The 19933-nt window shown below is 40.8% G+C and overlaps 1 protein-coding gene across 3 annotated transcripts in view; it reads right to left on the reverse strand.

The window, feature by feature from the left end:
* The window catches only part of ENOX1 (ecto-NOX disulfide-thiol exchanger 1), a 370285-nt gene continuing 350724 nt past the window's right edge, over positions 373 to 19933 (reverse strand). For 2 of the 3 annotated variants that reach the window (XM_021375265.1, XM_021375256.1), the window contains 3 exons: positions 7225 to 7327; positions 4192 to 4277; positions 373 to 1310 (listed from right to left, as the gene is read on the reverse strand). In XM_021375265.1, coding sequence (XP_021230940.1) covers positions 1179 to 1310; positions 4192 to 4277; positions 7225 to 7327 — 321 coding nt within the window. In that variant the 3' untranslated portion in view covers positions 373 to 1178. The remainder of the gene's footprint in view (positions 1311 to 4191; positions 4278 to 7224; positions 7328 to 19933) is intronic. The other variant, XM_021375246.1, reaches the window with a different exon arrangement.

Consider the following 19933-nt stretch of genomic DNA (forward strand, 5'->3'; position numbering starts at 1 on the left):
TCTTATCTGGCCAGAGGCCAGAAGCATTAGCTGGGAGTTAGAAGGAGCAGCTAATTGGATGCATGGTGACTACCCAACACCACACTGGAAAGGAGGTTCATTTGTAACCTGCCTGCTCTTCTGAGAAACAAATGAAATCTGTTCAGCTAAACAAAACTGCATGCTGGTGCTTTAGTAATAACTTTAGCTATTTTAATTATATTCAATCTTGCAAGCGCTTTTTCTGATTCTCAATTAATTTATCCAAGTTATCTGCAATTAAGAGTTGAGGACAAAGACAAATGCCAGAAGACTCTTACTGGCTTGATAAGAATTCAGAAACATCAGAAGAAAAACTTGTACAAACAATATGGTAGAAGTCATATTTATTGATAAAAATTAATATATTTGCTATAAAATTTGTAACAGTAATGCAACTGAATATTTATTTTGATGCATAAACCTGAATGTTACATACCAAATACAATACAGTAACACTGGTTTCCTCCTTATTTACATGTTTATGAAAATTGATATGCAATCCATGTTAAAAGAACTTGTAATGGAGAATAGTTACATTAGAAAAATAATATTCTTGATAAAGCATTCTCGAGGACTCCAATCACATTTTCAGGCCTCTTTCAATAAGGCAAAAATCCCTGGTACAGCATATAACTTAATTTACAAAATACAATAACTTCAGACACATCTTCAAGTTTTCTTTTGGTATGCTTTTCCTCACTGTAAAATTACTTAATTCTCTTACTAAACAGAAAGAACTTTCAATAACGAAACTTAATGAGTTCTACTACATATTACATATACATCAGTGTGGCCTAGTGACCACAGCTGGGCAATCTTTCTCCTTAACTGTTTGCTCAGTGAGCTTTTCTTAGATGTAGGACATGTTGTATTTTGAAATCATTATGACTGCGGTATCTTTCTTCAGTTTTCATAGGAAACAGATCTGTCACATTTTAAAAGGTTTTTTTTTTAAATTATTTTATTTTATTTTAGGAATTGGTGCACAACTACATTTCCACTCACAAGAGAACGTCACAAATGTAACTAAAATTAGGCTTGGATAACTTTGAAAACATACTACTATGTGCCAAAACCCAAATTTCTTACTTTAATACTTTATAACCCTGCCATGCTCTAGGAACTCTTCTTCTGCATAGCTTCATTACTAGTCACAGTCAGACAGTTTTAATTCCTTCAAAGGCACAGAACTTCCACCTCTTTTCCAGTGTTGCTCCTACACCAGTGAATTCTTGTTTAAACATGCGTGGCAGTCTCATTAAAAGCATTTCTATCTCATTCGCAGAGATCTGGGAAAGAGAAAGGTAAAATTAAAGTAAGAAGACTGCCCCGTAGATTGAAAAAATGAAATAAATCAAAAATAAAAAATAAAAATAGTTAGATATACAGATAAATAAGAAAATAAAACATTCAAGGCAAGTGAAAGCAAAGCCAACCATTATTATTATTTTCAATCTTAGTCTGACATGAATTTCTAGATTCCAAAGGAAATGAAGTTTTCTTGCAGGAATGAGCCTGCTTTTTTTTTTTTTTTTTTAAGTGGAGTTTCATTGCAAATGAATGACAACTGCTGTGTTGGGGCTGCTATCACATAGTGTTGTACAAGGTCCATCTAAGAATGACACTTGCAGGTGCAGTTATGAGGAGGAGAAAGCCAACAGGACTTTCTTGTTCCTTCTCATCCCCGTAGCTCTTGAATCCTTCTCCATTCAGCTCCATCCATTTTTCTCTTCTAAAAAACCTAACACAGAGAGACATTATTTTCAGTCAGCTTCCTTTCATTATTCAGAGCTGACTACTCATGGAGTTGTCCTCTCCCCAGTCTGGCCCAGTTCAGCAGCCTCAAATAAATGAGTGGTAAAGTTCTCGACTCAGCATGGATCAGGATGCTTCTATTGTCTTGAAAACTTAATAAGAGGTCACAATTCTAATGGGAAAGATCCTCCCACTGCAGAAAACACTTTCAAAAACACAGCCCTTCTGGTATAATCAGATGAGAAGTCAAGAAGTGAATGTTCATGGAAAAATAAATAATTCTATCTTGCAGCTACTTCTTCAAAAGTAATGATCATGCAAGGAACAGTAAAGAAATGCATGGGTTCTGCTTGCCATCCACAGGTATCTCCAGGATTTGATAGGCTTCTCTGGCAGTGATGGTATTTCTGCTTATTCATACTAGTCAGACACTTCTATGGTGAAAAGTTTGATTTTAAAAGCAATGTGCAATCATAAAGTACAGTAATTGCACCTCATTACACCCAAAGGAAGTGAGAAAGTACCTATCACCTTTTATTTTTTCCTGAAGAGGTTACTGAGAGAGAAAGATTAAAAGATTTGTTAAGGTGGTGCTGAAAAATCTGTGTTGGAGTCAGTCTAGAGCCCCAGAGTAATCAAGTCCATCTTTTACGTACTCTTATGGCAGTTATGGATAGCTGGTTACCTATGGGTAATGTATCTGAGCTCTGTACAGAGCCCTCAGCCCACATGGGTATGCTGACCTTATCATTCCTGTTCAGGTGAGAGATGACAGGCTAACCATGGAAAGTAATTGAAATTAATCTCAGAGATTGCATCTCAGGATTGCGCTATTAAAAAGTAATTTGTTGCTACAAGCAGTTGCTTCCAAAGTAAACCAGTGAGGTCAAATGCTGCAGCTTGTGTTTATTATGCAGGAGGTATGCTGAGTGGTGGCTGCAGGGGCTGGTAATTTGGCATCTCAGAGGGACCGAGGCAATGCCTCATCCATTGAATCTGCAAGTTAAGGGCTGATCTCGGCAGCCTCACAGAAGCCAATAGGCTACTCACATGAGTAGAAACTCAAGGACAAGAGCCTATAAACATGCGCAAAGAAGGACTGCAGCAGCGAAGGGGGAGGCAGCTGAAGAGCTTCCCCTACTCTCTTGTTTTTGTGGGTAACAGTGGACTTTAAAGCACTTCAAAATCTGAGCTGTTGTGGCCTGAACATAATGCCTAAGAACATCATCCTTCTTCTCTGCACAAGCTGTCTGATTTCCATTGGGCTTCTAGCCCAATCTTCTCTGCTTTTAGAGCATCTCCTCCACTTCATAGAAATTGAAGAAGGATCCTCCAGAGGTATGACGCAGCCCATCAAAGCAGCTGATCTTGTCTGTGAATGGCATGGCAGGAGGAAGTCTTCAGGAACAGAACATTACCAGGATCACTGGAGGTATATCTAACAGGCACAACACAAGAGTGTTGCTCACATTCTGAGCCCAAGTGCACATCACAGCTTTATCCTCACCCCACACTGCAAGAAAATCTAGGCAAGCACCATAATAACCACGTTCAGAAGATGTATTGGCATGTGGATATATGTGGATCAGAGCTGTGGCTAATCCGAGGGTGACCTCTGCACCTGTCCAGTATCTCCTGTAGTCTAGGATGCTGCAGAGCCATTGTTTCATGCTGAGAGTAGCATTCACCTGATCAAAGGTCGACATTTCTCAGCTCAGCTTCTCACTCTTGACTTGCTTAATTTTCAGTGGAGAGGAACAGATACTTCTGGGGCTTGATTCATCTCATCACAGAGCAAATGTGTAAAACTCAAAGTATCTTATCTACAGCTGTATGCTGGCTATGAACTATATGAACTGATGCATTAAGAAATATTTTTCATGCTATAGTGTGTTGGCCTCACTCTTGTGTTGGCCACAGCTCTCTGAATTTAGCAACAGGATCAGCCAGTTCCCTTATGAGGCCCTCTGTGCTCCCTCCTTAGACAAAGGATATGTTTCATGGTCCTCTTATATGTTAATGAAAGTTCACATTAGGCATGACCCAAGACTAACAATTTTTGGAAGAAAAAGGAATCACCTCCTAAAACTCTCTGCAGCGTAGCCATAGATACACCTACCTCTTACTGTGTTTTCTTTCTCCTCACCTGTATTCATCATGAAATCAGCTGCTAGTCTTTGCCATTTAAAGCTCTGCTCTTCTTTGCCACAAAGAATAGCTAACCAGAGGAAGGCAAAGGACCTCAACACAAGCATGTATGTGCTTTGTAATTTGCGAATGAATAAAGACTGCAAACCCCCAAGCCCCGTATCCCATTATCTTTCTAATGGAAATACACAAAGAGTTTAACCTGCAGTAAAGAATAATACAGTATTTCTATAGAGAAAACAGATTTTGATTAATTTTTTTTTTTACCCTGGAGTCCAACTGCTGCATATAAGACCAAAGATATTCTATATTTGCTCCAAAAGGGTGGACGTGAAGAAATGTGGAGATGATACCTGTGTTAGAAGAAATGCACACAAAGCATTGAAATCACCTCAGACAGCTTGACATTAAAGTAAGCAAAATATATCTGAATAGTCTGTTCTTGCAGGCTTTTCAGTACGAATTATGGTTCTTATTTTTCTTACACAACCCAATAAACATAAGAAAAAGGCACATTTTTAATACAGTCATAATAACACGGTAAACACAATAGCTCATCTTCAGGAATGACAGCAGTTAGCAAGTAAGTGACCAAGATAATATACTGATGAATAAAGGAATTTCTAAACAAAGACTTACTGGGAGCATTTCAACTGCCAATTTTATGCTTGATTTACCAATGTAAAATTGTGGATATTGTAATGGTAAAATTATTGCTTTTTTCCCCTTCACTGGATGCTCTGTTGTGAAAACGTTTCATATAATTGTGTCACAAACCGCACTCCCTCAAATTTTTCTAGTAATTATACTGATGCTGGTTATGAAATGTGTTTAATCCATATTACCCCTAACTGCTACTGAAGAAAACACAAATCCTTTATGACATATTTACTCATTTATTTTCTCTTAAAAGAGAGCTAGTTCTGTCTGTTGTTACTTAAAGGATTGTTGTAAAAGGTGTGGGAATAGAAGTGCTCCAGGATGAATCAGAATCTAAGTCTAGCGATTTTTTCTGCAGTGAAAATCAAGTGATGGCATAATAATGACCAAAGAAAACAAGATTTGGGGTAGCAGGATCGCTATTAAAAGCACTATCCAATTTCTCCTCTTCTAAACAAGCAGCAAAAATACAGAATGGCATTTATGTTATTTACTGTTTGGGGAGAATTGAACTGTAAGAATCAGAGCAAATACTTTCAGCTCTGTTTGGATGGGTTTCTTAGCTGAACCATCCTAGGGGAAGTTCTTTATATTTAAAGCATAAACACCAGGATTAAAAATGCTTACAAATGACAAAAATGGGTCACTGTATCTTGTGTACTGCTGGCCATACTGCTTTCTTGGTGCTGAATGAATGAGGATAATCTTGGATTTCAGTTTTTCCCAAATACTGGCTGTGGTTGAAAATGATAAGTCAAATTTAACTCATTTTAGACTGGCTGTGCAAAGAGCAACTTTTCCCTTCCCTCATTTTTTTTTTCCAATAGCATCTACAAACTTCTGATCCTGCAAAGAGAAAAGCGTGTATTTAATTTTATACTGTGGCATGTCCCGGAGGCAGTTGTATCCCTTGCACTATGTGCGTCCATACGCACACACACATGAGCTCTTGAGGCAAAAGTCAAGACCAACCAGTTGGGTAAACTGACTGGAAATCCGATTTGTATCCAAATCACTGTTTTACCATATTTGTTGTATGTGTGCCCATAACTTTTCAGTGCAGGATGTTTGTCATGGTTTTATGATTTTTTGTTATCTGTATTCCAGTTCTTTCATGCAATGCAAAGAAAAAAGTCATTTGTAAATATCTTGTAGTTACCAGGTGAAGTTCTACAGTAACTTTTCAGTAATTTTGTTTTCCTGTTATACTCTTTTCCTTTAAGGCAATAGTCACTCTTGTAAAAACAGAGATGAACACAGTGAATAGTTGGATACAGGGCCCATTCTCCCCCTGTGATGCCTGAACATGTCTCAGAGGAAGAGGTAACACAAAGTCCATCTTGAACAATCTTTTGACTTTGGGCTGTTACAAGGAGCCAATGGTGGGAATTTTATGAGTGACACCTGGACTGAGACTACACTGTTTATCAGGGTATGTCACCAGACAGCGGATGATACCCACTTTGGGAAACTGCTCCCGCTTGTTATGGTCAAATAATGAGTGACTTGGAAAAGAAAAGCTCTTTATTCTATTCTTAAAATCCCATCCTTGCTACCTTTCTCCTGGAATTTACCTGCCAATAGATCAAATATTATTCATTGCAATTAAAAGTCTCAAAATCTATTATAACCCAAATAAATTTAATCTTTATATTTTCATACATCATAATGTTCCATATCTCACTGGAAGTTCGCTGTAGTGTACTAAGCCCTTTAAAGATTTAAAAGCATTCTTCACTTTTAAATGACCTCTTTGGTCCAGACTGTCTGATTCCATGTTCTAGCAATAAAGCAGCAACTTTCCCAGTGAATAAATTGCATTTAAACAATTTACCCTGGTTGTGAAACTGCCCCCTACCAGGATACTACTGATTTTATGAAAGGAGCCCACCAATTAAATGAAACCTAATCTTTTAGCGTTATGGGAAATGGCAAGCATGCCTTAGGGAGCACTTGGGACCGTGGCCCTTTAGGCTCCATGAAAACCTGCCCCACTGAAACCAAATGCAAACTGCACACTGATGTCAGCGGGGTTGCGTTCCCTCCAAGGGCAGCACGGGCACCACTGCCATTCTTGTGTGTCTCTGTGCCAGGTACTAGGAACCTTGCCCATCACCTCTGAGCCTGAATTTTTAGGTATTATTAAAGAATTTATTTCAGTGGTTTTATTGTCAGTGAAGGATATGACAGTCCTTGTGGTATTCTTTATAAATATTCATGTTGCTAATTCCCTCACCTAATGTCAAAAGCATAAATCTGGCTTGCTTGGTACAACCAGCGCACACTTTTTTGCTTGGTACTTTGCTAATATTTCCATCCCTTTCTCCTTCACAATTTCTTCTAATAATCAGTTAATAAGTTATCCAATTCTTGCTCACTAAATCTTGATGTAAAGGAAATCTTCACACATTCATACTGCACTGCAATTCTAACTGCAAACCACCTTTTTTATTATTTTTTCTGATTTTTTCAGAAAGGAAAACTGCACTTGCAGTATTTTACTAAAAGCTGATCTGAATCCAGATGAAAGATATTTTTCTTTTCTCATTTATTAATGCAAAGATGCATGCAGACACATGTGCAAAACAAAAACTTACCAGAAGACAGTTTGTTCTAAAAAACTTATTTGGATTATCATACCTATTAATAGTGCCTCTTTCTCTGATTTTAGACCTGGACTTCGTTTCTCAGAAGTTTTTTCTCTGTCTTGGTTGACCAGTGCTACTGTCAATACATTGATTTCCTATAAAGTTTAAAAAACAAAACAGACGATCATGTAAGCTTTATTTACTTCAGTTGAACATCTCTGCTTCTTTTTCAACTCTCTCTATATAAAAAAAGATAATTACTTTAATTCATATCTAAAGACAAGACAATTATAAATAATCAATTTCTTTGCAGAATATTAAGACACTTTTTTAAGTACCTTTATGCCAAGAACTGCCCAGGAGACAAATTTTGCTTATGAAGTAAGTAATAACTGCGTTACCAGTGCTTCTTCATTAGAACAGCTTGAAAGATGTGCCATAAAGTGTGGAGATGGTCAGAAAAATCACATTTTCTAGCTATTGAAGCTGTAAACAAAGACCACCCCTAGGGAACATGGCTGGAAACATTCAGCTACAGCTATAGGAGTAAATTCAACAGTCACCAAAAATGTTTCTAGCTACTGGAGCACAACCAGCTACCCTGGTGTACTCTCCAGCCAACACCCAGCATGGTGTTGGCCCCTGTTCCAAGCAATCCCCAGGCACACTTTGAGGACCACTCCTAATCAGCAGTTTGTATGCAACTGTCTTGTTTTGAAGATTGAGGGAGAGCCAGCTTTAAGACCAAACTGGTCAAGGCTCCTGTTTTGGGCTCCATTTTCTTCAACCAGTCAGCCTGAACCATCCAAATCTCAGCCAAGCTATCACATGCTAGATGTTCTATCAGAGGTACCCAGGCAGATGTGCAAGGCAGATTGCTCTTCTCTTGGGCATATGTGAAGTAAACAAATTATCTCTACTTCAAAGGCATGTAAGTGGTCCTAAAGTGCATTGCTCAGTATTCAAGCATATACATGGGCTGTTTCCATGGAGTGCCGGATGTACAGTAACGTGTTCCTGGGTGAGGCAGTGACTCACGCTGCTGTGTCTGCTGTGTGAAATGCTCAGTAGCTCCATGCAAAACCTCAGAAGCAAAGAGCATGGGGCTGCAGATATGGTGGTCTGGGGTGGGACTGGGAAAGAACAGTGCTCTTGTTCTGGCTGAGGGAGTCAAGGGGTGCTGTTAGGACTAGACAGCCAATCAAATTTCCACTATTCCTACTAACATACAGTCTAATTTCTACTATTTGGTTTAATGATGTGGTCCATCTAAAACATGCATTTGGATGGTGCCTTGCTCCAAAATTCTTGGAGAGCGATTTTGGCAATAAAGGAGAAACACTGGACTGTGTGGCTCCAGGGCATTTCTGGAGGTGTGAATAATCCACAGGTAATGAAAAAAAAGCCCCAAATGTATCAGATGTGCCTATTTATAGATGAGCAAAAGCTTCACAAGCTGTGAGATGGGTGAAAAGAGTCAGGCACTTCCTCATTCTGAAAAAAACCACTAAGCGCACACACACACACACAGAGTGATGTGCTCTGTGCTCTTTATAGGTTGGCACCAAGGAGCAGCTTCCCAATACGCGGTGCCTGATGGCTGGGATGCGTCATGGGTTCAAATGTTTCCTTGTGCTGTGAAGTGGAACAAGCTGCCATGCACTAGAAAACTGTGTGTGGATTTGAATGACTGAATGTGTATACTTAGCCCCTGGCAGCAAGGGACTCTGGTAGACCTTCACCCACACAATGAACAAGGTGTGAGATCATTCTCAGCTTTGGTTTGCAGCAGCTGTAGTGGCTGACTGAAGCATGTCTTGTGGCCAGATACCGATGTGCAATGTGTGCATGTAAGGTGTTGCACATACGATGCCTTTTTAGTCAAGAGAAAAGAAATGAAAAGTTTTTTAGTCATATATTTTGGTTATTTAAGTTGAAATAAACTGGATGCCTATTCTGTTTTCCTCATTGGCTACAATGGGATCCTTGTAGAACAGATTTAGGCACCAAGAATTAGGAGAGAGTTCAGTAGCTGAAGAGTTGCAGTGACATTTTCTTAAAATAATGGTGTGTCTGAGTGCTCTGGCAGCTACATCACCTTGACACCAACGCTCTTGTAATGCTGCAGTGTACAGGATGCATTATAGCAGTAGGAATATGTCCTAAGTGCCCAGCACTACCGATTCCCTTCCTGCCACAGACAAAGGCTAATGCAAACACTCATCTACTGCTGGCCATGGCATCTGAAAACAGTGAAAGAAAACGGAGGCAAGAAACAGAACTATGAGAAGCATTCATATGAATTTCTCCATAAAAGCAGCAATGACAAGGAGGTTACAGATCAGAAGAGCAGAGCTGGATGGCAGATTTCCTGATGCTGGAGCAGAAGAGCAGAGTAACATATGCCACCAGTGCTCGTATAGGTTAAGATGTAACTTTTGACTCCATGAGCAATAGAAAAGCAGTCTAAAAATAGCAATTCCTGAGAGGGGAACGAGAGAGCAGAGAGAGATGTATTTGATATAACAGGCCCCAAATACAACACACAGCAGTTTCAGATGGGATTAGAAGTTTTGTCAAGCAGAGAGACAGAGAAAGAAACTATATTCCCTTTGGGAGCAATGAACAGATGGATTCTCATTTAATTTCTAGATTTGAGCCTGTGCAGAACATTTTGTATGATTTATAGGACAGTGTAAACGGATGCTAAAGGAAGTCACATCAAGTCCTCCTTAACTGTATGTTGGTATGGAGGATAAAGGAGTAAAAAATTGGTTACGGGGGAGCCTGAGGAAACAAAGAATGGCAAAAACAGCTACTCAGCAAAAGACTGCCTTTAGAAAAAGGTTGCAGGTTCTTGAAGGTTTGGAAAGGGGAGGTTTCTGCCATCCAAAACTGCCTGCCTCAGATGATAAATTAGACAATTCTGATGTATTCAGCTCCCAAAATAAGCTTTCATGGGCCATGAAAAAAAATCCAGGGTGTGCATAGCCAGACAAAGGATGCAATAGCGGTACTGCTAGGAATTAATAGCAATTTAAGAGAAATGGACATAATTGAGTCTAAAAAAATTAACATGTAATTCATCCAGAAATGAGGCTAATTATAGTACAAGTGAAAACCTTTAAATATCTGACTACACACTGCAGGTACAAATCTAGTACCCAAGAAGCCTTTACACCTTATCCTCACACAGTTAATTTGCACATGTGTTAGAGGCACTACTTATGCCAACCCACAGAAACAAGATTTTAAGGAGTATACAAAGGAGAATGAGGCAATAGCTAACTGGGAACAAACAGCCAGGTCACCTCTCTGACAAGAGAAAAAATCTACTGATCACCAGGTGCCTGAGGAAAATTATTTAATATATACTACATTACAGCATTTTCTTTCTTTCCTGCAGACCATCTTTCATTTGGCAAATGGTATTTTCTGAGGCCCTAAGCATTCTTCTTCAGCAGGTTTCATTATAAAAGGAATATTTTGCTACCATCTGTCAGTTACTGCATCATAGAAGAACAAAGCTGAGCATGTGCAAAGCCAGTATGTATTAGAAGTGAAATCACCTTGCAAGAACTAAATACAGTATATGGAAGGCTTAATCCAGGTTCCATCACACCTGGAGACCATTAGGAACCTAGCCCCACTCTTAATTCACAAATTATGTCAGGTATTGGAGAATGTGGAGGCCCAACTTGATGATGACAGAGCTGCTCAGCATGGATGCAGCCACTCTGTGTGATGCTCTTATCACTGCCAGCTTGGAGTTTTTCCCTACAACCGACACTTTCATCCTTCAACAATGATGAAAAGACAAGGATTTCCCTGAGGGGCCCAACAAACCCTTTGATTTTGCAGACACCCCTCAGAATCATCATTTGATTTGGGGTTCCCTACCTTTGAGCCAGGGAAGGACAGACTGAGAGAGAATCTTTCAGGCAGACTTTCAAGAAAATTTGCTGAAGATGGCATAATAGTAATTTTCTCATAGTGACTACTCATATCCACAGGCAGACCTCTGGCAACAGAACTGAAATGCAGCTGATGCCTGTGTTTACACTATGGAGAGTTGTGTATGGCAGTTCTGGCTCATGGATTTCTTCCTTAGCTCTGTCCTGGCTATAGGGTGGGACAGAAGTTGAGTTTGCATCATCTTCTCTTGTAACCTGCTTTCTTTTGGAAGCAATTACAGAGGAAAGGCAAAGTGGAGTGCTCCTAGAGGTGTCTGGTCTCACTGTCCACCATGGTCCACCCCAGAGCAGCTGGAACCCATGCTGTAGACATAGCAAATGAGAGCGGTATTCCTGAGAGAGCTACATCACCAGAGGAAGACACAGAGGTCTTGAAGAACAGGAGATGTGGTGGGGCTTCTATCTTTAGCAAAAATAGTTATTTTTAGCCATCTGTGAACCACAGAACATCTGCTAGGCAGGATCTCTAAAAATGGAGAGAGTAGATTTGCCATTCCACATAAACGCTGCCCGAGGGCTGAGCAGGGCAGCTGGCCTACCTGGAAGCAACTCCTGCAAAAGTGCACTTCCACTTCACCTGTTGTTCAGGACACTGTTTGAAAGGCAGAATATAGAATTTAATGAATGTGACATTGAAGACACCTGGCATGTGATCAGGATGTAAATGACAAATATCCCAAGAGCTGAGATACTCAGCTATCCAGGTAATCCAGCTGTTTGATGATTACCTTTAAACCTAGGGGGAACGATGACTGCAGATTGTCTTCAAAGACCTCATTTCTTTGTTGTGGTATATGGAATTCTGTACGTTTTTGTGGTGAGGAAGTAAGAATAAAATCAGCCTTCTGAAGGACACATTAAAAAATCTGGAAGAGTTTGTAGGTCATGTTGAAGTTTGTACAAAGCAAGTTGTCTGTGTTTAGAACAGTGGCAGAAGGAAGGATTACTATATGCTGGACACAGCAGGGACATGCTGAATGTATGGGATACACAACACTTTCTCATCAGCCAGGAGATTTCTGAGTAGGAGAAAAAGCTGTATGTCTGATACACAAGCAAAAATCTTGCAGGCTATTAACAGCAAGGCAGAGGGATGTTGTAAGCTTGAAAACAAAAAGCAATTTTATGGTTTTGATAGAAGAAAAACCCACACACACGATACCGAATCTGCAGTCTTTAAGCTCTTGAAAGGCACGTTTGCCTGCTCTGAGTCCACAGAACTCAAGCTGAGATTTCAGATCTGATTGTACAAATTCTGCTTATTGACAAACATGCATGTTTGGTGATTCCACTGCAAAGAAGAGTAGAAACTGGCCTATGACACAAACAGCATGCACTTTTACTTTCATTTACTTGGGCTTCTTCTAAAGTCTGGCACAGTTGTGTTTACTTTGCTGGCCTTTTATTACAGGCCCACATCTGAAATTTTTATCTTGCTGTTTTAACCAGAATGGAATCTAATTCAATTTCCAATCAAGTGAATGGAAGTTTTGGAGTATGTTTAATGCTCATCAAGTCAAGCCCTCAAATATATGGGCATAAGAAAGTTTGAGGTACAGGACAACTTCTGACAGCTTGTCAGTCAAGGATGGGTCCTGTCTTGTATGTGTTCTGATCCACGGTGAATACAAAATTATTCAACTCACCTTAAGCTCAACTACAATGAAAAAGCTTATTTAAATTTAACTTAAACCAGATTTCCTTGCAAATGCAGAAATGTAGGAGTGCAGAAATGTAGGAGTGATCATGACTCAGATAATCACAGATAATCTCCAGGCAAGAACTAGACCTGCTCCCTTGTGCTCTCCACACAAGCCAAGTGCTCCAGCCCCTGACTGTCATGGTGGCCTTTGATGAGCCTGCTCTGGTAGCTCACTGTCTGTCCTGTGCAGAGATCCCCAAACAGGGTGAGACATCTTAATGTGATTGGTAAAGTAGAGGGAAACAGCTGTGACCTTGATGGAGGAGTCTACCCAGACAGACTGTAGCATCCTAAATTGGATACAAAGATGCTGCAGGATACCTTGTTTGAAAACCCTACAAAAGTCAGGGGGGACTGCAGTCCACTGTTTTCCCTTTAGGCAAAGAGTCATTTCATCAGAGAGTCAATCAGGCTGGTCAAGAATGATTTACTCCTGGTAAATCCATATTGGCAGCTCCTAATCTCCTCTCTCATTTGTCCAGAACAACAACTCCCAAGGTATCTTGCTCTATCCTTTTCCCAGAAGATGTGGTAAAGGTGGGTTTCTCTGATCTGGACCTGCCAGCTTTCAGCCAGCCTGCTGCCTGTTCCACAGACAAGCTCCACACATTCAGACTTCATGCAAGAAACAGGTAAAAGCTTGCCTCATTTTCGCTTCCATCACCAAACCCCAGATGAATGTGCTGTCTCACATGTCCCACTTATCCCAACAACATAACAGTTCTGTGTCAGCACGTGGTGCTCCATCTCCTCCTGTTTGTTTCCCAGGTACGTTTCTGCATGGACATCTGAAGTGGGTCTCCATCTGTCCTGTGTTACCCTCACCAAGGGCTCTCTTGATCTTGCCATTCTGATCCATTTTCTCCCCAGCCCGACCCATTTCCCCACCAATTTGCAAGCTGCCCCCTAGCCGTAGCCAGATTAAAGCCCACCACTCTAGGCTGGCAACTTCTTGTTTTTCATTTTTTTATTCCCCCCCCAGGATCTCAGGGGATCCTTGTCCTACTGCTGTCTGACTAGTGATGCAGAAGTACGTATTTGCCATATGCTACACTGCTGGTGAATATTGTAACAGTTTGTGCTTGTGACTCGTTTATCATTAGAAATGATAGAGACCAGGTGTCATCTATTCACTCAAATCAAGCCTAAACTTCATAACTTATTTTGCGCTATGCAATAAACCACTGTTGCATTTGTCAGCCACAGCAAATTGTAATTACTTTTAAAGTATGCTAATATGTAAATTTACTTTTAAAATACACTAATAAAGAAAATCATATAGTGACAGTAAATTTAAGAGTGCACTGATAGTAAAACTATTGACAACGGGCTTGAAAAATTATCTAGTATTAAAATCATAGGAACAACAATGAAGAAAATCCAGAACAGCAAACGTAAGACCTTGCAAACAAAGCATTCGAAACACAGAACTATGCATCTAAGATTAGTTTGTCTGATTTATCCTACATGATAGAAATGTTTTCAGGAGTGAAGATTAATTGTATTATGGTGCTCTTGACATCCTATTTTTCCAACCCATTTGCCAGAGAGATGCTTTTAACTTTTTCATTACAAAGCTTTTACTATTATAACTTTCACCCGCTGAGTTTAGGCAAGTAGCAATAATGTGAAAACGCCTTTTTCACGGTATAACTATGTCTTTATATTGTTCTCATTGTATTTGAGCATATCTATTTTGTAAGGATGTACATATGCAAAATATGGATGACTAATACGAAACTTACTTCATGCCTATTTCGAAGAGCATGATCAGGTTGCTGCATTTTCTGAAGTTGGATTTATATGTAGGTTCCTGATGACTTAACACAGATGTTTTATGTGGTGTGAAGGTGGTTGTTTTGCAAGGGAAAAGATAGTTGTCATTTTGCACACTTTGCAGTAGAGAACTGCAGCAAACCAATGGCTGGCTGAATGAAAGCATTACCTACCCACCAGCACCACTGACAGCATTGTAAGGGAGGATGCTTTGTGTTTACTTGAGACTAAGAACTTCTCAAAGCACATTCATAAGTTCTTTAGTACAGATATCACTCCAGCAATCACCTATAAATTGATACAGAGAAAAAAAAAGAAAAAAAAAAGCTAAAAAGGAAAATAAAAACAATTCACCTTCCTTCTGGGATGTTGAATTGTTTTGAGAATATTTTTGTTGAAATAAAAGGAAATAATTGGGGAAAAACTGAAACAACGTACATGATTTATTAGAGTGAACAGGCTTTCACCAAGGATCCAGATTTGAAGGACAGTAATTTTAGATATCTGAAAACACAGGGCAACCCCCATATTCACAGGAAGCTCCATATGTAAATCACAGAGTCATAGAATCACAGAATAGCTTGGGTTGGAAGGGACCTTAAAGATCATCTAGTTTCATCCCCCTTTCCTGTGGGCAGAGCTGCCACTCACGAGAACTATCTGCCCAGGGCCCCATCCAACCTGGCCTCCAGGGATGGGGCATCCACAGCTCTGCTGGAAAACTTGTTCCAGTGCCTCACCACTCTCTGAGTAAAGAATTTCCTCCTAATACATAAATACATAATCTAAATCTCCTTTTTTTTTTTTTTTTTTTTTTCTTTTTCAGTTTAAAGCCATTCCCCCTCTTTCTATCGCTATCAGACCAGGTAAAAAGTGGGTCCCCCTCCTGCTTCCAGTATTGGAGGGCTGCAATGAGGTTTCCCTGGAGCCTTCTCTTCTCCAGGCTGAATAAGCTCAACTCCCTCAACCTTTCTTCACAGGAGATGTGCTCCAGCCCTCTGATTGTCTTTGTGGCCTCCTCTTAGCCCACTCCAACAGCTCCACATCCTTCTTGTACTGGGACCTGGATGCAGTACTCCAGATGGCGCCTCACAAGGGCAGAGCTGAGGGAGGCAATCTCCTCCCTCTCCCTGCTGACCATCCCTCTTTTGATGCAGCCCACAATACTACTGGCCTTCTGGGCTGCAAGCACACACTGCTGGCTCATGTCCAGCTTTTTGTGCACCAGAACTCCTAAGTCTGTCTCTGCAGGGTGGCCCTCAATGAGTTCTTCTCTCAGACTGTACCCATACAAGGGATTGCTCCAACTGAAGTGTAACACCTTGTACTTGGCCTTGTTGAACCTCATTAGGTTCACTGGTCCCACTTTTTGAGCCTGTCCAGGTCCTTTTGGATGGAATACTTTCATTCTGTCAGTTGCACCACTCAGCGTGGTGTCGTCAACAAACTTTCTGAAGGTGCACTCAATCCCACTATCCAGGTCATTGATAAAGAGCACTGGTCCCAAGATGGACGTTGGGGGACACCACTCATCACCAGCCTCCACCTCGTTGCTGGAGCAGAGATGGGACACATCATCCTCATCCTTTGGGTGTTTGTGGGGGAGCCCAAGTGCTGTGATAACAAGCCAATCTGCCTTGCGTGCAGTATGGGTTAAGTGCACAGCTGCATTCATGTAAGGATGAACATTATTCATTTACTCACTAGAAATGATGGGATGACACTTGTATAAATACTTGGGAGAAATGCTTTGGGATGAAAGACTGTACATAATGATCAGATATTATTAAAATGTCAGGTAGCTTTGGGCATTGAAGAACTGTCTCCCTGTGGAGCTCATGTAAAATATGAAGTCAAAAAACTTTTTTGATTTGCTGAGTGGGTGGTTGAATGGGTTTTATCATTGTCTCAGAGTTCTCTCTTTTCCTCCCTCAGATGATGGGTGTTCACTCCAACAGAAAGTCAAATTACATTGCTGCTCTGACATTTCCAGTTAGGGACAAGGGAGGTAGTGTGATGTGTTGCTACATATTAATAAGTTGGTTATTTGTGAAAGCCCAGCTCTACTTCAAGAAGCCCAAACCATGCATTTGAGGGTAGATTTAGACTAGATATTAGGAAGAAATTATTTACTGTGAGGATGGTCAGACACTGGAACAGGTTGCCCAGTGAGGTTGTGAATGCCCTCTCCATGGAAGCATTCAAGGCCAGGCTGCATGGGGCTTTGAGCAACCTGGTTTAGAGGGAGGTGTCCCTGCCTATAGCAGGGGGTTGGAACTAGATCTTATAGGCCCCTTCCAACCCAAACTATTCTATGATTCTATGATTCTGTGTCAGAATGCCTTTCAATCTACTGTAGCAGTTTGCTTCCCCATAGTGCTGGATCATGCCTGAAAGTGCAGAGACAGTGTTTCAGCCAGCAGAGAGATCTGCACTGTGCTAATTAAACTCAATTGCCATTTTCTAACACACCAAATCAGGGCTGGGGCAGTGAAGGGGGAACTCGGGAAGCCTTCCTGTTATTTTTCAGCCCTTGTGGTATTGAATTAACAAGGTGGTCATTCCTCATTCCTGTGGTAAGTAGAAAAGCTGCTGATCTGCAAATGGTCCTAGCTGCTTGAATTTATCATAATCTACATGCCTTAAATTGAAGGAAATGAGAGGAAATGAGTGATGGAAGGGCTACAAATAAATACCTGGAATGGAAAGAAGTGGGCAAGGACAAGAGGCATAGCCATTCCTCACCCTGTTGTCCTAGCCCTGTCATGACTGTAGAATCTGAATACAGGCAATAATTGAGGTCTCTAATACCCGGAACAGCTGGGGTCTCTTTCCAGTCAGGACACTGGGTCCTTACACCATCTAACAACATAGCATACCTATAATGAGAAAACAAATCTCCCTCTCCTCAGGGAGTTATTCTCATCCCAGCACCTCACAGTTACTCTTGCTTGCTCTCTTCAGACAATTAACTGCATTCGTTAGATGAATTAGTTGACTGAATGCAGTCCCCTTGCAAAGGGGAGCAGTTATAACAGAGAGGCTGGAGAGTGCAGAGCTACAACTGCAAGCAGAGGATGCAGCCCCCCATGCTCTTAGACACAGAAAGGCTGCCAGGACCCTCTTCCCACTCTCCTTTAATGCACTCAGCTGTCATCACTGCACATTTTGCAGTGCCCTCTCATTCCCGTGCGCTGCAGAATTGCTGACCACTAGGACAGAGAGTCCCAGCAGAGCTGAGGCAGCTAAATGCTGACCCACCTCAGCTTGCTGGGACTGAGGCCCACAGCGTACAAACCCCAAGAAACTGGGAAGCTTGGATAGAAAACAAATGCGCACAATTTCCAGCCACATGCAAACCTTGCACTAAGGTTTCCTCGCTTATAATTTTAGGACCAAACTGCTTTTGTATTAGTGCTATAGAGCACATTTTTAATCTCAAGTTTGTGTTGTTATGTGAAGATAAGCCTTTTGAAGAGAGGGTTATCCAGGAGATAACTGTGGCACTCACAAAGAAGTGAAGCAAGAACATCAGCAACCACTTTCTTGGGATTCTCATCAATAAAGGAGACGAGCTGTTGTCCTATAGTCCTGAACCACTTCAATTCAAGCAGGCCTCGCTCTCTTCTAGCTGCCTCTCCTCTGCCTGTGTTTGAGGTCCCTTTTCATCACAGTCAGCTCAGTGTGAGGCAGACACACAAACAGCGTCAAGGTGCCCCATCCTATGACAGATGTGTACTAACACACATACTGACATGGGATGTTCACAGCATGTATCTTGGGTATTTCCATTAAAGGTCTGCATGGTGAGCACATGAACTCTGAGGAGTTTGATGGAATTAACAGACTTGAAGGGGGTTAGCTTTCTAGATCCTGGCCCAGCTGGTCACAAATCTGAGCCTTATTTAAGAGCTATCTTGTATCTTTGGTAAAGATCATCAGCGATTAACCCATGGTATTTGAAAAGAGAAGACTAAGGTGTAGTTATAAATAACATCACTTCCACTGTAGCATAAAGTGAGCAATTTAGTAAAATGGTTGAAACATTTCACCTTGGGTATACTCCTCCTCAGAGACAAGGATTGTCTGGTAATTGCTTGAAAAGCAGATACGGGGGGGGGGGTGGGGGAAATTAAAGGAACAATCAACATCAAATGTAAGAGGCTTGGTTGAACATGAGAAATGCTGTAGTAATAGCTTCAAACATTCAAATGGAAAAAGGCATCCCTACTTAATATTATTGATTCCATGTCTGGAGACAAACCCACAAAATATTGCATCCAACCTGCTGGAGATGCTAACTAGAAGGATGAATGAGGTCAAAGTCATTACTTTGTTCAAGCAATGAAACTCAAAATGGAAAAAAAAGCTGTTAAAAAACTTGTGGTGAGATCACCTTTGCCCTTGTATAATACACTACATCTATTGTATTATAACCCGCTGATAATGAGGTTACCCTAGAAGTCTTCTGGTGAAATCCTGGCTTATTAAATCTGAGAGGTATTTAAATATTGACTTCAAGAGAGTCAGGATTTTACCATGCAATTTAAATCCGAGCATACAAAATGTTCCTTATGACCATGACATATCTCTTCCTTTGGTTTGAACCTGAAGGGCTGGTACTCTTGACTGCCATTTTGCTGTACTTTTACAAGGGGTGGGAGTTATTCACAGGAGTGAAAAGACAGGTAGCTGTCAAGGAAGGAAGACAAATTCCAGAATAAGATCACCCAGGTCTAAAATAAGGTTCATGTTCAAAATCTCTTGTTCACTACTAAGAATAGAGGGATACCATGGAGGTCAACCTTCCTGCCCACAGGATAGGGATATATTCACCAAGGCTGTGTAACTGTATTTGCATGTTATGCTGAACTCAGCAGTGAATAAAAAAGAGGTCTTCAGTTAAAGCACAGCACTGCCCTTAACAGAAGAGGCTCCGTAGAAAGACAACTAAATTACAGAAACAATGGAAGAATAAAATTACATTTACAGAGTGAAACACAAAGCATGAGATTCGTATTTTCAGGTTGCAAAACGCTCCCTACTCGAGCACACATCCCATGCAGGACTTTTTTTCACACTGGGACTAATCAGGTCCCAAGAGCACGGGCATAGCCTGGAAGAGGATTATATCTGAAATTATAATTGTACATTGGCCATTATTTTCAGTTAAGACAGAGATGTGAATTAAACAGCATTATATGCAGTGACGAGGAGGAAATTAAAAGTACAGATTAGAAGCAAGAAGCAATCTCTTCCTGACTGTAGGGCTCGAGGAAATGAATGCTCTGTGACAGCCCCTTGGGCAG

This window comes from Numida meleagris, chromosome 1 (genome assembly GCF_002078875.1).
Source record: "Numida meleagris isolate 19003 breed g44 Domestic line chromosome 1, NumMel1.0, whole genome shotgun sequence".
Lineage (NCBI taxonomy): Eukaryota > Metazoa > Chordata > Aves > Galliformes > Numididae > Numida > Numida meleagris.